General features: G+C 37.0%; 1 protein-coding gene across 1 annotated transcript in view; it reads right to left on the bottom strand.

Annotated features, from left to right (window-relative positions):
• The window catches only part of NECAB1 (N-terminal EF-hand calcium binding protein 1), a gene marked incomplete at both ends in the record, with an annotated part of 279,877 nt that extends 261,793 nt beyond the window's left edge, over positions 1 to 18,084 (bottom strand). The window contains 2 exons of the mRNA XM_082858688.1: positions 11,064 to 11,088; positions 17,986 to 18,084. Coding sequence (XP_082714814.1) covers positions 11,064 to 11,088; positions 17,986 to 18,084 — 124 coding nt within the window. The remainder of the gene's footprint in view (positions 1 to 11,063; positions 11,089 to 17,985) is intronic.
• Between the last annotated feature and the right edge of the window lie 509 nt (positions 18,085 to 18,593).

The following is an 18,593-nucleotide window of genomic DNA, read 5'->3' as shown; positions in this document are numbered from 1 at the left end:
CACAAAATACACCAAATAGCCAAAGGAATCTTGAGGGAAAAAAACAGAGTTGGAGGAATCAGACTCCCTGACTTCAGACTATACTCAAAGCTACAGTAATCAAGACAATATGGTACTGGCACAAAAACAGAAATATAGATCGATGGAAGAGGATAGAAATCCCAGAGATAAACCCATGCACCTATGGTCAACGAATCTGTGACAAAGGAGGCAACAATATACAATGGAGAAGACAGTCTCTTCAATAAGTGGGACTAGGAAAGCTGGACAGCTACAAGCAAAAGAATGAAATGAGAACACTCCCTAACACTACACACAAAATTAAACTCAAAATGGATTAAAGAGGTAAATGTAAGATGGGACACTATAAAACTTTTAAAAGAAAACATAGGAAGAACATTCTTTAACATAAATCACAGCAAGGTCTTTTTTGACGCACCTCCTAGAGTAATGGAAATAAAAGCAAAAATTAAAAAATGGAACCTAATTAAACTTAAAAGCTTTTGCACAGCAAAGGAAACTATAAACAAGATGAAAAGGCAGCCCTCAGAATGGGAGAAAATATTTGCAAACAGACAAAGGATTAATCTCCAAAATATATAAAGAGCTCAAGCAGCTCAATATTTTAAAAAAATACAACCCAATCCAAAAAAGGGCAGAAGACCTATATAGACATCTCTCCAAAGAAGACATACAATTGGCCAAGAGGCACATGAAAAGCTGCTCAACATCACTAATTATTAGAGAAATGCAAGTCAAAACTACAATGAGATATCACCTCACACCAGTCAGAATGGCCATCACCAAAAAATCTACAAACAGTAACTGCTGGAGAGGGTGTGGAGAAAAGAGAACCCTCTTGCACTGTTGGTGGGAATGTAAATTGATACAGCCACTATGGAGAACAGTATGGAGGTTCCTTCAAAAACTAAAAATAGAACTACCATATGACCCAGCAATCCCACTACTGGGCATATACCCTGAGAAAACCATAATTCAAAAAGAGTCATGTACCACAATGTTCATTGCAGCACTATTTATAATAGCCAGGACATAGAAGCAACCTTAGTGTCCATCAACAGATGAATGGATAAAGAAGATGTGGCACATATATACAATGGAATATAACTCAGCCATAAAAAGGAATGAAATTCGGCCATTTATAGAGACATTGGTGGACCTGGAGTCTGTCACACAGAGTGAAGTAAGCCAGAAAGAGAAGAACAAATATTGTATAGTAATGCATATATGTGCAATATAGAAAAATGGTTCAGATGAACCAGTTTGCAAGGCAGAAATAGACACACAGATGTAGAGAACAAATGTATGGACACCAGGGGGGTAAGTGAGGGTGGGGGGTGATGGTTGTGGTGGGGTGATTTGGGAGATTGGGGTTGACATATATATACTAATATGTATTAAATAGATAACTATTAAGAACCTGCTGCATAAAAATTTAATAAATATAATAAAATTCAAAAAATAAAAAGAGACAGAAAAAGAGAAGACACAGGTATAAAGGGAAGGCAATGTGAAGACAAAGGTAAAGATTACAGTGATGTGGCCTCAGACCAAGTTTATGGTGGCCTCACAGCCACCATAAACTGGAAAAAGCAAGGAAGGATTCTCCCCTAGAGCCTCCGGAGTATGGCTATGCCGACAACATGACTTTGGACTTTGGTCATCCATAACTGTGAGAGAATAAATTTCTGTTGTTTTAAGCCACACCATTTGTGATAATTTTATTACAGCAGCCCTAGGAAACTAATATACATAGGGATAACAATAATGTGTCTTATAAAAATGTACTTTATGGATTTGTCGAGATTATAAAAAAAAATGCAGAGCAATCTTGACATATACAGGATACTCGATCATTTTAACTATTAAAATTATCCTTTAAATCAAAATTTAAAGAATAAAATAAAAATGATGGTTGAACCTGAACTTTGAAAGCATGGACATGTTGAAAGGAATAAAAAATGGCTGGTTCAACAGAGTGTCACAGCAAATTTAATTGGAAACTATGAGTTGGATAACTGGATTTTCTTCCAAAATTGTAACACTAGAATGAATCCAATACAATCATTTTACAGATGGGGAAACTGAGGCCCGGAAACCTTGTGAATTTTTGCAAGAAGGTAGGATCAGAGTAAAAATGCATGTCTTCTCACTCCCACATTCTTAACTTTGAAGTTGTCATAGGACCAGAGCTGTAGGAAAAATGTGAAGGTCACTCAATGGAATTTCCTGCTGTTCTTGTTCAAAGGTGTCTCATTGTGGGCATATTCAATATTTACAGATGTTGCTGCTTGTGTAGTCTAAATTCATACCTTTGCAGAGATAGGGTCACTGTAACTTACAGTGTCTTTTCCTGTTATTATAGGCTGTCTGTCTGGCTAAACCAAGCTATCTTCTTTGCCTTTCCATATTGGCCTTGATTTAGAATCAATGTCAGTATGATCAGATTGGGGAGAGAACTGTTACTAAACCTCCAGAAGTTATGGAAATGACATAATCACTTTTCTTCATGGGTGAGATATCCTGAGATTGCTATTTGAGAAAATAATGATACCTGTCATATATTTACTCTAAATAAATCTGGCTTTAATACCAAAACCCCTCAAAAAATGAGACCAATTATATGTACTGAAATTTAATCTGTGATTTAAAAACTCCCAACAAACAAAAGGCCAGGACCAGATGGTTTCACAGATGAATTCTATCAAACATTTAAAGAAGAGTTAACACCTATCCTTCAAAAACTATTCCAAAATATTGCAGAGGAATGAAAACTTCCAAACTCATTCTATGAGGCCACCATCACACCGACACAAAAACCAGACAACAATACCACAAAAATGAAAATTATAGGCCAATATCACTGATGAATATAGACACAAAAATCCTCAACAAAATACTAGCAAACCGAATCCAACAATACATTAAAAGGATCATATACCATGATCAAGTGGAATTTATCCCAGGGATGCAAGGATTTTTCAATATCTGCAAATCAATCAGTGTGATACACCACATTAACAAACTGAAGAATAAAAACCATATGATCATGTCAATAGATGCAAAAAAACCTTTTGATAAAGTTCGACATCCATTTATAATAAAAATTCTACAGACAATGGTCATAGGGGGAACATACCTCAACATATGACAAACCCACAGCTAACATCACACTCAATGGTGAAAAGCTGAAAACATTTCCTCTAATATTGGAAACAAGACAAGGATGTCCTCTCTTACCACTTTAATTCAACATAGTTTTGGAAGTCCTAGCCATGGCAATCAAAGAAAAGAAATAAAAGGGATCCAAATTGGAAAAGAAGTAAAACTGTCACTGTTTGCAGATGACATGATACTATAAGTAAGTCTGCTACATACGAACCTTCAAGTTGTGAACTTCCAAAGATGCAAACATGCATTCCATCAATGTCAGGCCTGAGTGACATTGTAGCTTGCACTCCGTCTCCTATTGTTGACGATCCTTCAGCTCTACCATCTCCCACCTCCTCTCCCTCCTTCAGTCAGTAACTCTTCTTGCCTCTTCATTTGATGATGCCAGCCCCTGTATGCCAGCTGTTGTACTATACTACTGTACTTTTCAAGGTACTGTACTGTAAGAATAAAAATGTTTTCTGTATTTTTTGTGTTTGTTTGTTGTGTATTATTTGTGTTAAAAGTATTATAAACCTATTACAGTACAGTACTATATAGCTGATTGTATTAATTGAGTACCTAGGCTAACTTCGTTGGAGTTATGAACAAATTGGACATACGAACACACTCTCGGAGAGGAACTCGTTCTTATGTAGTGGACTTACTCTACGTAGAAAATCCTAAAGATGTTACCAGAAAACTATGAGAGCTCATCAAACTCAGTAAGGTGGCAGGATACAAAACTAATAAAGAGAAATCTCTTGTATTTTTATGCACTAACAATGAAAGATCAGAAAGAAATTAAGGAAACAATCCCATTTACCATTACATCAAAAAGAATAAAATACCTAAGAATAAACTTACCTAAGGTGACAAAAGATCAGTACTCTAAAAACTATAAGATGCTGATGAAAGAAATCAAAGAAGACATAAACAGCTGGAAAGATATACCATGTTCTTGGATTTAAAGAATCAATATTGTCAAAATGACTCCACTACCCAAGGCAACCTACAGATCCAATGCTATCTAGAGATCCAATGCAATCCCTATCAAATTACCAATGGCATTGTTCACAGAACTAGAGCAAAAAAATTTTAATTTGTATGGAAACACAAAAGACTCCAAATAGCCAAAGCAATCTTGAGAAGGAAAAACGGAGCTGGAGGAATCAGGCTCCCTGACTTCAGATTATACTACAAACCTACAGTCATCAAAACAGTATGGTATTGGCACAAAAACAGAAATTAAGATTAATGGAGGTGGATAGAAAGCCCAGAAATAAACTCAGGCACCTATGGTCAATTAATCTATGACAAAGAAGGCAAGAGTATACAATGGGGCAAGGACAGTCTCTTCAGTAAGTGGTGCTGGGAAAACTGTACAGCTACATGTAAAAGAATGAAAGTAGAACATTCTCTAACAACATGTGCAAAAATAAACTCAAAATGTATTAAAGACCTAAATGTAAGGCTGTTTACTATGAAACTCTTAGAGGAAAACATAGGCAGAACACTCTCTGACATAAATTGCAACAATATCTTTATGGATCCACCTCCTAGAGTAATGGAAATAAAATCAAAAATTAAAAAGTGGGACCTATTAAACTTAAAAGTTTTTGCACAGCAAAGGAAACCATAAGCAAAATGAAAAGACAACCCACAGAATGGGAGAAAATATTTGCAAATCATACGACCGACAAGGAATAAATCTCCAAAATATACAGACAACTCATGCAGCTCAATATCACAAAAACAAACAACCCAATCAAAAATGGGCAGAAGATCTAAATAGACATTTCTCCAAAGAAGACATACAGATGGCCAAAAGGCACATGAAAAGATGCTCAACATCACTAATTATTAGAGAAATGCAAATCAAAACTACAATGAGGTATCAATCACACCGGTCAGAATGGCCATCATCAAAAAGTCTACAAACAGTAAATGCTGGAGAGTGTGTGGAGAAAAAGGAACCCTCCTACACTGTTGGTGGGAATGTAAACTGGTACAGCCACTATGGAGAACAGTATGGAAGTTCCTTAAAAAACTAAAAATAGAGCTACCATATGATCTTGCAATCCCACTCCTGGGCATATATCCAGAGAAAACCATATTTCAAAAAGATACATGCTCCCCAATGTTCATTTCAGCCCTATTTACGATAGTGAAGACATGGAAGCAAACTAAATGTCCACTGATAGATGAATGGATAAAGAAGATGTGGTATATATATATATATATATATATATATATATATATATATATATATACACACACACACACACATACAATGAAGTATTACTCAACCATAAAAAAGAATAAAATAATGCCATTTCAGCAAAATGGATAGACCTAGAAATTATCATACAAAGTGAAGTAAGCTAAACAAAGACAAATATCATATGACATTGCTTATATATGGAATCTAAAAGAAAAAAAAGACACAAATGAACTTAATTCCAAAATAGAAAGAGACTCACAGACATAGAAAACAAATTTATGGTTACCAAAGGGGAAAGATAGGTGGGAGGAGGGATAAATTAGGAGGCTGGGATTAACCTTACTACTATGCATTAACATAACACTACTATGTATAAAACAGATAACCAACAAGGATCTACAATGTAGCACAGGGAACTATACACAGTATTATGTATAAACTATATGTGAAAAGAATCTGAAAAAGAATATATATAGGGCTTCCCTGGTGGCACAGTTGTTGGGAGTCCGCCTGCCAATGCAGGGGACACAGGTTCATGCCCCGGTCCAGGAGGATCCCACGTGCCGCCGAGCAGCTGGGCCCGTGAGCCATCGCCGCTGAGCCTGCACGTCCGGAGCCTGTGCTCCGCAACGGGAGAGGCCACAACAGTGAGAGGCCTGCATACCGCAAAAAAAAAAAAAAAAAAAGAATATATATATATATATATATATATATGTGTGTGTGTATAACTGAACGATACTGTCAATCAACTATACATCAATAAATTTTTTTTTTAATTTAAAACAAATCATTACAGTCAGGACTTTCACTCGTGCGCTCCCACATATTGAACTCCTTGATGAATCACTTCTCCCAGTAGGGTCATTGTTAGGGCATGAGGTGTTTTTTGTATGCTTGTTTGCTTGTTTGTTTAATGAATCATTCTTATTAGACTTTTCTTTGACTTTCAAGCTGGCAGATGTGTAGGAAGAGTTTGCAAGTTTGCCTATGCCTGAGAGCAAGCATGAATCTAGAGCTCTCTGAGAACCCTCCTCTGTAATAAGCTATCTGATTCTCAGTTTCACTAATTTTCACCAAAATGTTTGAGAAATAGTGAGGCATTACGAAATGAAAATCAGCCTTATGCCAGTAATCCTACTTTACAGCACCCAGTCCTTAATCTTGTCATTTTTATTTGTGTCTCATATCCCTTATTAGAAGATCAGAGGGACTGTGGCATCCAGTGGGGGGGCCAGTGAAACTTGACTAAGTAGCTCTTGTCAAAGGACAGCCTTGTTATTAATACACAGGAAACATAGAATCTGGCCTCTCGATGGTACTCTGAAAGTTTCTGTCTTCAAAAAAATATTCCTACTTACCAGACCTTTGTTTCACCCCTCTACTTGAGGTCATATTCTTACATTTTAACTGAATAAACCAAACTTTGGGTAACCAAATTAAAAGACTCTTAGAAATTCTCATTTAATCTAATAACATTAGTTATATAATGATCCAATGAAATCTTCAAAATATTTCTAAACACACATATACAACAACTGTTCTTAGACCAGGGGTTTTAATGCCAGCATTATTTTCTTGAAGTAGATTGGTCATTCAAAGAGTCATAATTCTTTCATATTACCAAGAAAATTAGTGCATTAAGTCAAGAAAACTAGTGCATTGGGAAATCAGAATATCATATTCAAGCTCTTTGCAAATTCAGGTTATAATTATATTTATATATTTGTAGACTGAAGTACATATATATGTGCCATATACAGTAAAGTGAAAAGATCACCAAATTTGGAGTCAGATAAACCTGAGTTCAAAATTCTGCTGTTAACATACAATATAACCCAGAAAAATTATTTAAACTCTCTGAGCTTCACCTAAAAAAAGGAGAAATATTAAAAATATTATACAATTACTACTATATGCAAGATCAAGACTAAGAGTTTTAGAGGCATAAGAGAAATAATATTACCCCTCTTTCACAGATGAGGAAACTGAGGAAGGGGAAGTTGAGTAACTTGCTCAAAGTCATAAAACTAAAGCCTGTGTTCTTACCACCAATCTAAACTGGCTATTCTGTAGACTTTTCATAACTGAAGACAATATATACAAAGCATCTAGTGTAGGGTGTAGCCCATAATATATCCTCAATAAATTTTACAAATACTATTGATTAATAAACAACAGATAAACAATAACAGTGCTTAGTTTGATTAACTGATATATATGATTAAGTTTCTTCAGTTTTCAAGGTCAAATTGTTGGTAATGCACTTCTTACAAATAAAGTTACAAATATTTATTGAGCACCTATGTTGTGACAGCATTTGGCTCACCACTGTGGGCCTGGTGCTATGTGTAATAGGCATGGTCTCTACCCTCACAGATTTACAATGTACAGGTTATTGGAGTGGTCTAAAGGCCACTGAGGAGAACTATAATGATCTCTTAAAGAGATCAGTCATTACATTGGGATCAAAAGTGTCATTCATACAGCCTGCCTATTTGCTGACCAAGAAAGGCAGATCAAGGATGGCAGCAGATCTTAGCAAATGCACATCTACAAGAGGAATTAGATGATATTATTCATTACAATGAGCCTTTTTATTTTGCCCTTTGAGAATGTTAAACAAATTCTTTTTGTATATTTTACAAATGCCCATGTTATCATTTCCATTTTCATTCGACCTGCATAGAAGTAAGTTTTGATTTCTGTGTTTAATTTTAGGCTCTTTAGATCAAAGCACTTGTGTCTCTGTTATACAATACTATTTTAAGGTCTATCTTTATGTCTAGGACCCTAGTCTATGATTTAAAAACAACAACCAACCCCCCACCAAGATCTCTCTAATCATGTATTATTTTTTTCCAATTTCTCCAGAAGCTTCCCTTTCATGTGAGATAGATTCCAAAATTAAATCTGTACTGTGGCACGCTATCTCTCATACTGCTTATAGTCCCTTATTCCCTGTGTTATTCCATCACCAATTATGCAGTCCATAAGGTATTCTATCATGTGAGAAGTACATGTAGCACCTGTTTATTTGCCAATACAGAATGTGATGAGCACATGGTACAGAAAGATTTTTTATGCTAATATCCTCTCATTTACATTAGATTATCCCTATCCTTTTCCTGTTTTTCAATTCTGCTTGTATGGTAAATAGTCTGCTTTTCCAACTAAACTCCACTGAAATAAAAATGACTAGAATGTCACCAAGTGTCTCCAAAGCACCACAACACAAAAACAACTCAGGCTTTCAGTAGTATACTGATCACATTAATCCTAATAATACCAGAAAAATGAGCAGGTATAAATTCTTACTATATGTTATGCACTGTCCTGGGAAATTTTCATATGTTATCTCATTTATTATTTAAAACTCCATGACATAGGTAGATGTCATTATCTCTATTTTGTAGATGAGAAAGCTGAGGGTACAGAGTTTGTTACTTACCCAAAGTCACACAGCTACTAGGTGGCATAGCTGTGATTTAAACCCACACCTGCCTGACCCTGTCCTCCCCTCACTTTACACTGAGAATGAGGGAGAAGAGTAAAGTGGGATGAAAGGCAGAGGGAAGAGTGGACAGAGGGAAGGGAGATGGATAATGGAGTAGAATGTGCTTAATTATTATTAATTCATTAAACAAATATCCATTGAGCACCTAGTATTGCCTAGGCATAGTGTCTACTCATAAGACAAGTTCCTTACCATAGAAAGGCATGTTTGGTTTAGAGAAGTAGAATCACCAACAAACAATTTTAGTCCTCACAAAGGGCAATAATCAATACATGCCAAAGTATGGAGAGAGAGGGTGGGGCTCTCTCTGGTGGAGTTGATGAGTGCTTCCCAGATAAAGTGCCTTTGACCAGGAATGTAAGAAATACCTCAGAGTTCTCAAGCTGACTAAGGGTTGAAAGGCCAGAGCAGGTGGAGATGAAAGCAGGGACAACACCACAGAAGTGTGGCACGTGGAGCCCCAAGTGCTTCAGAGGGCTGCAGAGGAGGATGCATGGTGAAGATTGTGGGAACAAGAGTAGAAGGACAGGTAGCTTTGACAATTACGTTGGGATTGGGCACTAGGAAAGGGAACAAGAAGGGTAGAGGTATCATATGGGGGGGATGAGACAGGTGAGGAAACATGGAACTGAATGGGACCACATGGGGTTGCCAGTGCCAATGACCACTCTACATGGCATAACATATGAAATTATGTTAAAATCCATTAAATTGTGTGCATAACCCATATTATAGGTTATGATAATGGGCTGCCAAGGAGGTAAGTTTTAATGGAAAGAAAAGTGATAGATACAAAAGTAATACTGACCCTCTATCAGAGCATTGGGGTCCAAGGAAAAGAAAGTGTAGCCTCGAGAGAATTAGGATCTTAGGTAGAGAGGGAGACAAGGTATTTCTGAGCTGAAAATGGCTGTCAAAGTAGAGACAGGTAGCATGGAGACAAATGGACTACTCAGTTGTGCTTTCAGCATCACTGGAGCTAGATATCAAGCATAGGCCAATGAGTAGAATGAGGAGACAAGATGATAGCATCATTATGTCTGTCTTAAAAATTAATCAAGTGGTTCAAGTGAAAAAAAAAACCCTTTGACTGCAACATAGTTTGAGAAAACATTTAATTGGGTAGGCACAGTTAAATATTATCAGGATTTGGGACACTATTTTATTGCTCCTTAGATTTATATCTTTTCTGTTGTGTGGCAAGGTGTTGAGTGCCAGTCAAGCTTTCCTTGATCTGGCAGCTTAATGGGAAACTAGACTACAACACATGTCTGTCAGATCTAGATTCTGCCTGTAATTTCTCCCCATATATAAGAACTGGATTCAAGAAAAGGACTTTTTGAACCCTAAATTTGTCAAGAAACTCTTGTCAAGAGTATAGCTCTGTTATGTACTTATACTACAGCAGCAGAATAAATTCAATAATCTCTGATTTGGTATTCTGTGGAACAAAATTTATAGTGGAATGAAGGATTCAAAAGATATTGCTTATGACAGCTTATAATTGGACTTTGTGCAGGCATCATTTCAACTTTAGTTCTTTTGACAAAACAATTTTTCCTTCTGGTTTCTGCTACTTGTCTGCCTCTATAGATTATCACTCACAGTGCATACAATTCGACTGGGAGAGCTATGCTCAAGAGCCATGGAGTAGAGATAAGTCTGTAATACATGCTTCCAGGTAACCATCTTAGAGTGTATTAGCCCCAAGGCCACTATAAAGTTCAATGTTGAGAGCCTGGACTTTGGTGTCACACAGACTAAAGTTCAAGTCTCAGATCTATATTTGATAACTCTAAGAAACAATGAATGCAAAGCACTTACCCCAGTAGATACTCAACAAATAGAAGCTATTATTACTTTAAAATTAGTTTAAAGCACAACACAAAAGGGAAAGCTAGAGCCCAGGTATGATGGCTCCTCACTTCAAAGGCATAAATTCCATCTTCCTGTCAAATGCAGATACCTCTGTCAACTTCTGATGAACTCGCCGAAACTGGAGCCATGAACTCTCCTTAAACTCTTACTGGCACAAGAAACTGACATTTTATGTGTCAATTTCTTGTGTTCCCTTCTCTCTTCCATATTATTCTATATAAAGTGATCTAAACAGTAAGAGATTAATAAGTAAAAACTGTAGATTTTTGCTCTTACCATTTTTGTCTGCTCTCCTCAGTATCTGGAAAAGAAAAAGGAAATATTTTATCACCATTTTTGTAAGTATTGCAGCAAACATTATACTCCCACATAATTTACCCATTATTAAATGAAAGAAATTCCAATTTAAAATAAAGTTTTCCCAGTTGAAATATTTCTTTACAATAGTAAAAAATTAAAAATACCCTAATGTCCATAAACAAGTGAATGGACAAACAAGTCATGGTGTATCCATACAATGAATACTCCTGAGCAATAAAAAGGAATGAGCTCTTGATGCATACAATAACTTGGATAGATCTCAAAGTAATTATGCTGAGTAAAAAACCTAGACACAAAAGAAGATATATTATTCCGTTTATATAAAATTCTAGAAAATACAAATAGTAACAGAAAGCAGATTAAGGGTTGTGTAGGAATGCAAGGGCAGAGAGGGCTGGATTGCAAGAGGGCATGAGGAAACTTTTTAGGATGGTAGATATATTTATTTTCTTGATTGTGGTAAAAGTTTCACATATATATATAAATATGTGAAAATACATCAACCTTTCACTTTAAATATGTGCTATTTAATGTAAGTCAATCATATAATAACACAGGGAATAAACAGGAACAAAAATAATAAATTGTGGATAAATAGGAGCTCTTGCATCTATAGTATATCTTACATTTATGAGTTAATTTATTATCTGGGACTATCTTAAATTGTCTTTGATAAATATGAACTGCTTGACCATCCAGTATCTTTAGTAAAGATTTCTAATTTTCTTCTGGGAAACCAATCTTTCCTCCAGTCTTGGACCATGTGTTCCAAGGTTGAGCAGAGTACTCAAGCCTAGTAAACAGAGTGTCATACTCCTCTGGCTACAGTGATTACTCAGGCATTAACACAATAAAGCCAATGAAGCCATGGTTTTCCTTGAGTTGTCAAGAGAGAAACACTTTATCTTCTGTTGACTTTGAACCTAGGAAAATATAGGTAAGGAGCTGCTTTGTTGTAATTGTATATGTCATGGGTTGAACTGTATTGCCCCAAAACAAATGTTGAAGTCCTAATCCCTAGTAACTGTGAATGTGACCTTGTTTGGAAATACAGTCTTTGTTGTAATCAAACTAAGACCTTACTGGATTGGACCCTAAATCCAATGGTTGGTGACTTTATAAGGAGAGCAATTCAGAGATGCAGAGACACAAAGAAGAAGGCTATGTGATAACAGGGGCAGATATTGGAGTGATACAGCTGCAAGCCAAGGAATGCCAAGGACTGATGGTCACCACTAGAAGCTAGGAGACAGGCATGGAACAGATTCTCCCCTAGAGCCTTCAAAGGGAGTATGGTCCTACCCACACCTTGATTTCACCCCTCTAACATCCAGAACTGAGAGAGTAAATTTTGTTGTTTAAACCACCATTTGTTTAGTACTTTATTATAAAAGCCCTAGGAAGTTAATATAATATACAACCTGGAAATAACTAACATTCAAGAAAGGAGTATCCAGAGGCTGAGAGAAACTGGATCTTGATGACACTCTCTGAGCCCCTGATCAAGCCATCCTGAAAAGATGATTTCTGCTTTTCATTACAAGAGTCAATAAATTGTTATTTTTTAAAATCTTAAAATAGTTTGGGTTATTTTTTTCTGTTAACAGCAATCAAATTAGCCCTAACTGATACTGTATACTGCTAGAAAAAAAATCTGGATAATATAATACACAGCTATGTTATACACAGTACCAAAGAAAATGTCCCTTTACCATATTGCAAAGACAATACTCACTGGGAGAAAATATTTGCAAATGATATGACTGATAAAAGATTAATACCAATATATATAAACAGCTCATACAACTCAACATCAAAACAAAAAAATAAAAATGGACAGAAGAGCTGAATAGACATTATTCCAAAGAGGAAATGCAGATGGCCAACAGGAACATGAAAAAATGCTCAACATTGTTAATCATCAAGGAAATGCAAATCAAAACTACAATGAGATATCACCGATCAGAATGGCTATTATGCAAAAGGACACAAATAAAAAATACTAGCAAGGATATGGAGAAAAGGGAACACTTGTATACTGTTGGTGGGAATATTAATTGCTGCAGCCACTGTGGAAAATAGTAATGGAGATTTCTCAAAAAACTAAAAGTAGAACTACCATATGACCCAGCAATTCCACTCCTGGGTATATATCTGAAAAAAACAAAAACACTAATTAAAAAAGATACATGCAGCTCAATGTTCATAGAAGCATTATTTACAATTCCTGAGATATGGAAGTGACCTAAGTGTCCACCAACCCCATGCACCAGCAGGCTAGCACCAACCCCAGGACACCCTGGGCCCTGGCCCTGCCCACCAGCAGGCTGACACAAAAAAGGAAGAAGTAAAATTGTCATTGTTCACAGATGACATGATATTATATATAGGAAATCCTAAATATATCACAAAAAAACTACTAGAACTCATTATGGGTTTGGCAAAGTTCCAGGATACAAAATTAATATATAGAAATCTGTTGCATATCTATACACTAACAGTGAACTATCTAAAAGAGAAGGTAAGAAAACAGTCCCATTTACAATGACATCAAAAAGAATAAATTACCTAGGAATAAACCTAAGGAGGTAAGAAACCTGTACTCAGAAAACTATAAAACACTGATAAAAGAAATTGAGGACAACATAAACAAATGAAAAGATATACCATGTTTATGGATTAGAAAATTAATATTGTTAAAATGTTAACAATTAATATTAACAATATTAACAATTAATATTGTTAAAACCAAAGGTAATCTACAGATTCAGTGTAATCCCTATCAAAATACCAATGGCATTCACGGAACTAGAAAAAATAATTCTAAAATTTGTATGGAAACATAAAAGACCACAAATAACCAAAACAATCTTGAGAAAGAACAGAGCTGGAGGTATCATGCTTCCTGATTTTAAACTATATTGCAAAGGCACAGTAATCAAAACAGTATTGTACTGGCACAAAAACAAACATATAGATCAATGGAACAGAATAGAGTCTAGAAATAAATCCACACTTATATGGCCAATTAATCTACCACAAAGGAGGCAAGAATAAATATGAGGAAAAGCCTATTCAATAAATGGTGTTGCAGGGAATTCTCTGGTGGTCTAGTGGTTAAGACTCAGTTCTTTCACTTCTGGGGCCCGGGTTTGATCCCTGGTCAGGGAAATAAGATCCCACAAGCTGCATGGTGCGGCCAAAAAAATAAAAAAAAATAGTGTTGAGAAAACTGAACAGCTACATACAAAAGAATCAAACTGGACTATTCTTTCATACCATGCACAAAAATAAATTCAAAATTAATTAAAGGCTTAAATGTAAGACTGAAACTATATAAATTCTAGAAGATAATATAGGCAGTACACACTTTAACATCACTATTAGTAATTTTTTTTGAATATGTCTACTCAGTAAAGGGAAACAAAAGCAAAAGTAAACAAATGGTACTACACGCTTAAAAGCTTTTGCACTGTGAAGGAAACTATCGACAAAACAAAAACTCCATCTACTGAATGGGATAAGATATTTGCAAATGACATATCTGATAAGGGGTTAATATGCAAAATATACAAGGAAGTTGTACAACTCAACACCAAAAAACCAATTACCCAATTAAAAACTGGGCAGGAGATCTTAATAGACGTTTTTCTGAGGAAGACATATAGATGATCAACAGGCACATGGAAAGATGCTCAACATCACTCATCATCAGGGAAATGCAAATCAATACCACCATGAAATATCACCTCACACCTGTTAGGATGGCTATTATCAAAAAAGACAACAAATACAAGTATTGGAGAGGATGTGGAGAAAAGGGAACCCTCATACATTATTGGTGACAATGTAAATTGGTGCAGCCACTATGGAAAACAGTATGAAGATTCCTCAAAAAATTAAAAATAGAACTATCGTATGATCCAGAAATTCTACTCCTGTGTATTTATCTGAAGAAAAAGAAAACAGTAATTAGAAAAGATATATGCCCCCTTATGTTCATTGCAGCATTATTTACAATAGCCAACATGTGGAACCAACCTAAGTGGCCATTAATAGATGAATAGATAAAGAAGAAGTGGTATATATATGCAATATAAAAATATATGCCATAAAAAAAAGAATGAAATCTTGCCATTTGTGACAAGTGGGTGGACCTAGAGGGTATTATGCTAAGTGAAATATGTCAGGCAGAGAAAGATTAATGCTGTATGATATCACTTATATGTAGAATCTATAAAACAAAACAAATGATCAAGCATAACAAGAGAGAAACAGTTATAGATACAGAGAACAAAAAGGTGATTGACAGAGGAGAGAGGGGTGGGGGAAAGAAAAATAACTAAGGGAGTTTAAGAGGTACAAACGTTCAGTTGCAAAATAAATGAGTCACAGGTATGAAATCTACAATGTGGGGAAATAGTCAATAACTATGTAATATCTTTGTATGACAGATCTTAACTAGACTTATCATGGTGATCATTTTGAAATGTATGGAAATGTCAGCTCACTGTGTTGTTAAATAGGAACTAACATAGTGGTATAAGTCAACTATATTAAAAAACAGACAAACAAACAAATTCATAGAAAAAGAGGTCACATTTGTGGTCACCAGAGGCAGGGGTGGAGGAGAAGAAATTGGAGGAGGTGGTCAAAAGGTACAAATTTCCAGTTATAAGATACATAAGTACTAGGAATATGATGAACAACATGATAAATATAATCAACAACACTGCATGTTATATGTGAAAGTTGTTAAAAGAGTAAATCCTAAGAGTTTTCATCACAAGGAAAAATTTCTTTCTATTTTTAAAATTTTGTATTTATACGAGATGATGGATGTTCACTAAACTTATTGAGGTAATCATTTCATGATGTACGTAAGTGCACATTATGGATATATTAAGGTGTACATTATGCTGTACACCTTAAACTTATATAGTGTTGTAAGTCAATTATATCTCAATAAAACTGGAAGAAAAATAAATAAATAAATAAATAAATAATTAAATAAATTAAATACACTTTTTTCCAGAAAAATAAAAAAGTCTTAGGGAAGCACTTGTTATCCTTTGGGGACAGGCTGAAGATCAGCTCAGAATGAATGGAAGCCCCTCTTTCTCTCTCTGAATCAACTTCATGGAAGTTTAGCCATCAAACTTATAACTGAGATGATTTTCAGGGGTCCTGACTCTCTGTCCCTGAGGATTTCCTTCTCTGGTGTGCCGTGTGCCTCCTCCTTCTACCTGCTTAGTTCCTCAGAGGCTTTTTTGCCTTGAATGGCAAGACTTAAAAGGAATAATATCAGCCAGTTTAACCATTAGCACCAATAACATCATCTGATTGACTCAAACTAAGCAGAGATGAGTGCTCATTAGTATTGTTAATACCTCATTAAGAATGAGGTATTAACAATCCTATTGAGTGGAAGAAATTGGAATCCCACATGTGTATTGGTGGGAAGAAGATGGCCTGCCCAGAATGCCTGTATCCCCAATTGCAGCTGCATGGTGATGAGAAGAGAAGGCTGCTAGGAAACAAAGTTGAACCTTATCTATATTTTTGCCTTACACTAGGTTTAATTATGATAGGGGTTTCTCTCCCAATTAAAAAATTCAAGCTAATCCATTCAAAATAAACTTGGGAGGGCTCCTTGCCTCCTCTCCCTTATATTCATCATTTCTGCTTCACCATCATGATACTAATAATTTGGTTTCCTCATATTTTCATTGCTCCACAAATAAATAAATGTATTTGGCCTCTGGTCCCCTCACCTTGATTTTAATAAGAAATGATAACTCAGAGAAGGTTACAGGAAAGAGCACGAATCACTCTTCAATGCCCTTTGCCCATCTTTTATCATGCCAGAATTGTCCCCACTGAGCCAGAAACTACCTCAGGGGACAGCATGAATGTGACAACTGAGATGCTGAGAGAGCTGGGTGCCCCGCAGGAAACTGAGGGATAGGAAAACCACAAAACCTAAAGGCAGAGAAAAGAGCTGAACAAAAGGGTGAGAAATATAGAGACCAGCAGGAAGGAGAGTAAAGCAAAATCGAGAAACAAATAAGAAATAAAACTGCTATAGAGATAGAAACCATAGCATGAAGGCAGAAAAATATCAGAGAAAGGGAAATAAAGAATGAACAAAACTGATCATCAACAGCAGAGAAATGGAGGAAGAGAATCAATACTGAAGCCAGGGAGAGGTCCAAAAGAAGAACAGCTAAATGCTTGAACTGATGAAGATAATGACAGTAATTACAACTTGGAGAGGTACAGAAGGCCAATAACAGAGCAGGAAAATGGAAAAATAGGATATGGCAGTGAAAAAAGGATCATTATGAAAGAGATCTTGGCCACCGCTGGTAAAAATGAAAAACAAATATGTTTTCAAAGTGTTTTCTAGGGGGCTGGAGGAGGAGGTGAGGCATTGCCACTTCTACCGATTCCCTTGGTCACCACAGAGAATCTGTGAGGTGGGTGCTGCAAACAGAGCACATTAGAGATGAGTTGGGACAACTCCCCCCACCCCTATGGAGACTGTTGTATTTACAAACATAGTCCCTATTGGAATCCAGGCTGTTGAGAAATTTAACTTTGGGAATTTATTAAGGGTTGTTAAGCCCCAGGTTTTAGGTCTGGGACAGCCGTTTTTACAAGTTGAGTGGTGGTCATTTCTCCAGCATTTAACTGGGTGGTTTACCAGGGAGAGAGGGAAGCGAAGTAGAAGGTAGTTCTCTCCGGTGTTCTGGGGGCAAAACACTGGCTGATCAGCTCCTGGGCCGACACCCCTCCTCCCGAGTAAGAAAAAAGACGATGGCGGTGGGTGGGGGCGGGGAGGGGCACTGATCTAACACCTTCCCTCTGTACTTACTTCGAGGAAGATCGACATGCCCTTTGACAGCTGCAGCTCAGAGCTGAGCTCTTCCGAGGAGTTGTTGGAGGACGGCGACGTCTCCCGGGAATCCTCCATTCTTGGGAGCCCTGATGGCCGGGAGCGGGAGTGGAGCTCGGCGGCTGCACAGACTCAGGCAAAGGATGCCGCACTGCCGTCTCTGCCCCGCCTGCTGCTGGGCTCGGGATCCGGAGCTGGTGTTCGCTTCCCGGCGAGCCTCACTCCTGTCTATCTCTGGCTCGCTCTCCCCCTCCTTACCTCTGTCCCCCAGCGCTCCCACGCGCTCTGACTCGCGCCTCCCCCACTTCTCTTGGCTGTAGCGACTGGATCAGTCTCATCCCTGCACGTAGCAAAGCGCTGCTCCACTTTGTGGGGGAGTGGACTATGACCGTCCCCCGCTTCCTGCACCGCCATCGGCCTTGGCTGAATGTAATACTGAGGTATCTGCCCACTCCATAACAGTCCCACATGCAGCGAGAAAGGAGGTAGCCCAGACAGAGAGGGGGAACAGATGGAAAGGTGTCTTGAGAAGCAAGAGCACAAAGTAAGGACGCCCCTAAGCTCACCCCGGGTAGAAATCGTATGAG

This window comes from Leucopleurus acutus (genome assembly GCF_964270905.1).
Source record: "Leucopleurus acutus genome assembly, chromosome: 17".
In the NCBI taxonomy this organism is placed as follows: domain Eukaryota; kingdom Metazoa; phylum Chordata; class Mammalia; order Artiodactyla; family Delphinidae; genus Leucopleurus; species Leucopleurus acutus.
The sequence above is the reverse complement of the archived record's forward strand: the minus strand, read 5'-3'. Positions and strand labels throughout refer to the sequence as shown.